Below are 4,346 nucleotides of genomic sequence, written 5' to 3' on the forward strand. Positions count from 1 at the left end.
GGCACATAAAAGACACCATTTCGAGCGTGGCCGTTTTCGTGCAGGTGACACGTAAAAGCACCCACTACACTCTCTGAGTGGTTGGCGTTAGGAAGGGCATCCAGCTGTAGAAACTCTGCCAAATCAGACTGGAGCCTGGTGTTGCCATCCGGTTTCACCAGTCCTCAGTCAAATCGTCCAACCCATGCTAGCATGGAAAGCGGACGTTAAACGATGATGATGATGATGATGATATTCCACCACCAGCAGCAAATCATCGTAATGAAACTGTACCATTGTCACATCTATCCTTTCCCAAAACAGCTCCTCTTTCTCTTTCCAGCAAAACAGCTTTCATACCTTCATTGTCCTCCTTGGGCGCCAATTTAATCCTAATTACGTTCTTCATCTTTGCAATCATTTTTTCTATCTCTACACTTTTTGTGTATTGTACCATTGTTCTTAGATTTTTCCCTTTTGGTGTCACTCTCTGTTTTCTTTTACCAATCTCTTCTTCTGTTACTTATATTCCTATCTCTGTATGTCTCCCATTCTCTCTTTCATTTTCCTTTTTCTTCTGTACTCTCTTCTCCTTGCTAGATGATGGTAACGGTCTCTGCGTTCACTCCTCACTTACATTTGTTGACCTTTAATTTTTTTCTCTGCTCGTTCGTTTATTCATGTTTTCCACTCTGCGTCTCCTCTCCACTTGCCTTTCTCTTCTTCCTACGACTCTTTGGTGGTGAGTCTGAGTTACTTTTCTTCCTCTTTACCACTGTATACTGTTCTTCCATTTTTTCCTCCTCTACGATTAAACTCTCTTCTTCTTGATGTTCCTTCTCTATCTCCTCCTCTTCGTGTTTTTGGGGATACTTAGCTTTCATGTGTCCCCTTACTCCACATAGATAGCACACGGGAGGTCTTCCTTCCGCCACAATTCTCAACCTTGTCTCGTCCGGTAGTACCAATTTTTCTGCAATTCTGTGGAGGTCTGGTAAGCTTATATGAACTGATACCTTCAGTCCATATACCAATGAGTTCACCTCCGTAGTTCTTGTGGTCTTTAATATTTGGGTATCGTCCTCTGTGTTATAGAGGATGGCTGCTACCAGCCATGCCTCATCAATTTCTGGGGGCACTCTACCAATCCTTAGTCTGGCTGCACGTTTGCCACAGTAGGTTGGTAGTAGCACCCACTCAGTTGATCTCAAAGGCAGTGGAGTGTTTTATCACTTCTTCACTCACGAAGCGTACCTCCACTGTCCTGTATTTCTTTCCTCTAGTGTAGTATGTCGTTAACTCTGTCTTTTTCTGCAGTGATGCGATGGTAGTGTTGGTTGTCATTATTGCTACCACCTTCTATGTTTTGTGGCATGGATGAGGTAGCTTGGCTGGCAGAAACAGAAAGACACTGATTATTACCTGCAACTGCCACTCTCTCTCTTGTTGTTTGTTTGGTGACGAGAGCTCCACCATATTGATATATGAAGAAAAAATCTTTGAAAGGAAAACTTTCCATTCAAAATTTTACCCCTTAGGGCAGACTTGCAGGAGCAATGCACAACATCTGTTGAGACACAACCAACCAAAAATAATAACCCTTTCTTCTATAAGCACAAGGCCTGAAATTTGGGGGAGGGGGATAGCCGATTACACTAACCCCAGTACTCAACTAGTACTTATTTTATTGACCCCGAAAGTCAACCTCAGTGGAATTTGAACTCAGAACGAGAAAACAGATGAAATGTCACCAAACATTTTGCCTGGCGTGCTAACAATTTTGCCAGCTCACCACTTCGAATAACCAAACAAAAATGATAATAATAATACTTAAGAAACTAAAGTATTTGCTAATGCTTTATCTCCTGTATGAATTCTTTTGTGTTTAGTTAACACACCACTTTGAGTAAATGATTTACCACAGATGTGACAGTGATATGGCTTCTCTCCTGTATGAATGTGCTTGTGAGTAGTTAAGCTAGCTCTATGAGAGAAGGATTCACCACAGATATCACAATGATATGGTTTCTCCCCTGTATGTATACGTTTGTGAGTAATTAAGGTACTTCCTTCAGAAAATGACTAACCACAGATAGCACAGCCATATGTTCGATCCCCAGTATGAATTCGTTTGTGTTTAGTTAAAACACCACTTTGAGAGAATGATTTACCACATGTGTAACAGTGGAATGGGTTTTCTCCAGTATGAATACGTCTATGAGTAGTTAAAGAACTTATGACAGAGAATGATTTACCACAGATATCACAGTGATATGGTTTCTCTCCTGTATGTATGCGTTTGTGTATATTTAAATCATAATTTCGAGTAAATGATTTCTTACATATATCACAGCAGTATGGCTTCTCTCCAGTATGACTTCGTTTGTGTTTAGTTAAATCATAATTTCGAAGGAATGATTTACTACAGATATCACAGTGATAAGGTTTAACTCCTATATGAATACGTTCGTGAGTAGCCAAAGTACTTCTATCAGAGAATGATTTACCACATGTATCACAGTGATATGCTTTATCTCTTGCATGAATTCGCTTGTGATTAGTTAAAACACCACTGTGAGAAAATGATTTACCACAAATATCACAGTGATATGGGTTCTCTCCTGTATGAAATCGTTTGTGAGTAGTTAAACTACTTGTAACAGAGAATAATTTACCACAGATATCGCAGTGATATGGTTTTTCTCCTGTATGAATGTGTTTGTGAGTAGTTAAAGTACTTGTTACAGAGAATGATTTACCACAAATATCACACTGATATGGCTTCTCTCCTGTATGAATGCGTTTGTGTTTAGTTAAATCAGAATTTCGAATGAATGATTTATCACAGATATCACAGTGATAAGGTTTCTCTCCTGTATGAACGACTTTGTGTCTCGTTAAATTACTTGCCTTATAGAACGATTTATCACAAATATCACAGTGATAGAGCATCTTTCTTGTATGAATGTATTCATGAGTAAATAAGAGACACCTTTGAAACAGATTCACCACAGTTATGTTAGGAATATGGTATTTCTCCTGTATTACGAATATATTTGTGAGTGGTTAAGAAACTTCTTTGACGGGAATGATTCGGCACAGATATAGATTCTTTAATCTTGAATCAACATGTTTCTGGGCAGTATGCTTACATTTTTGATGATGAGATTTTATATGTACCACAGTGGTATGAAACTTTTTACCTTTTTTCATTCAGCATTTCATCAAGAAATTCAATCTTTTCTAATATATTCTCACTTTTAACATTTTTCTTGACAATATCACTTGCATCTGAAATAAAAGAACAGCATAAGATATAGAGTATATTCAAAAAGTATTTGCTATATATCTACAGTAAAAGACTAGACATAAACCTTTAATCAATGTATCAATCTAATATATAAATTCGACGACTGGCACCCATGCCAACATCGTCTCCTTCATTGGACACGAAACTCAGCTTGCGAAGACTTCTTCTACTATAGTGAGTGGATTTGGTAGACGGAAACTGAAAAAAACCCATCGTATATATGTTTATATATATGTTTGTGTGTCTGTGTTTGTCCCCCTAACATCGCTTGACAACCGATGGTGGTGTGTTTACGTCCCCGTAACCTAGCGGTTCAGCAAAAGAGACTGACAGAAGAAGTACCAGGTTTCCAAAGAATATTTCCTGGGGTTGATTTGCTTGACTAAAAGGCGGTACTCCAGCATGGCCACAATCAAATGACTGAAACAAGTAAAAGAGAAAAGAGAAATATACAACAGATGGCGTAGATTCCTTTTATATTGGAATTTAATGCAAAAGATTTTTTACCATGGGCGGGGAGAGGGATTTCAGAAAATTCACATTTGTTTCTTCCTAACATTTAGAAAATTGGTATTTTTAAATGAAATTTTTAACAGATACCTTTCAGAGTGTGTATATTACGATTATATCAGAATTTAATTGGGAAAGAAAAAATTGGTGGGCTTACATATATACATACTGACACATAGAACATAACTACAAAAGGAAACCTGAAATTTTGAAAAAATTGTGATGTGATGTATGTGTTCACGATTTTCTTTTTTTATATTAAATTCCGATATATTCGTAATCTACACACTCTGAAAAGCATTTGTAGAACATTTCCTAAAAAGAACTCATTTTTCTGAAAGTTTTAGGAAACACCCTCGTTTTCGGATACGGAGGTTCCAGAAAATTGCCAAAAATCGGCATTGTGAAATTCCCCGCCTCCCTTTCCCCCCAACTTCTTCAATTTTGACTTTTTTCCCCAACAGTAACCCTAAAACCCTAACATTAACCCTAAAACCCCAAACCGTAACCGTAAGTACAGAAATGTTTTGAAATTTTTGTCCGAATC

General features: G+C 37.7%; 1 protein-coding gene across 1 annotated transcript in view; it reads right to left on the reverse strand.

Annotated features, from left to right (window-relative positions):
* Positions 1–73: 73 nt before the first annotated feature.
* Positions 74–4,346, reverse strand: part of LOC128247584 (zinc finger protein 253-like) — a 5,691-nt gene continuing 1,418 nt past the window's right edge. The window contains exon 2 of the mRNA XM_052967073.1: positions 74–3,270. Coding sequence (XP_052823033.1) covers positions 2,062–2,931 — 870 coding nt within the window. The 5' untranslated portion in view covers positions 2,932–3,270 and the 3' untranslated portion in view covers positions 74–2,061. The remainder of the gene's footprint in view (positions 3,271–4,346) is intronic.

This window comes from Octopus bimaculoides, chromosome 4, assembly GCF_001194135.2.
Source record: "Octopus bimaculoides isolate UCB-OBI-ISO-001 chromosome 4, ASM119413v2, whole genome shotgun sequence".
Classification (NCBI taxonomy): Eukaryota; Metazoa; Mollusca; class Cephalopoda; order Octopoda; family Octopodidae; genus Octopus; species Octopus bimaculoides.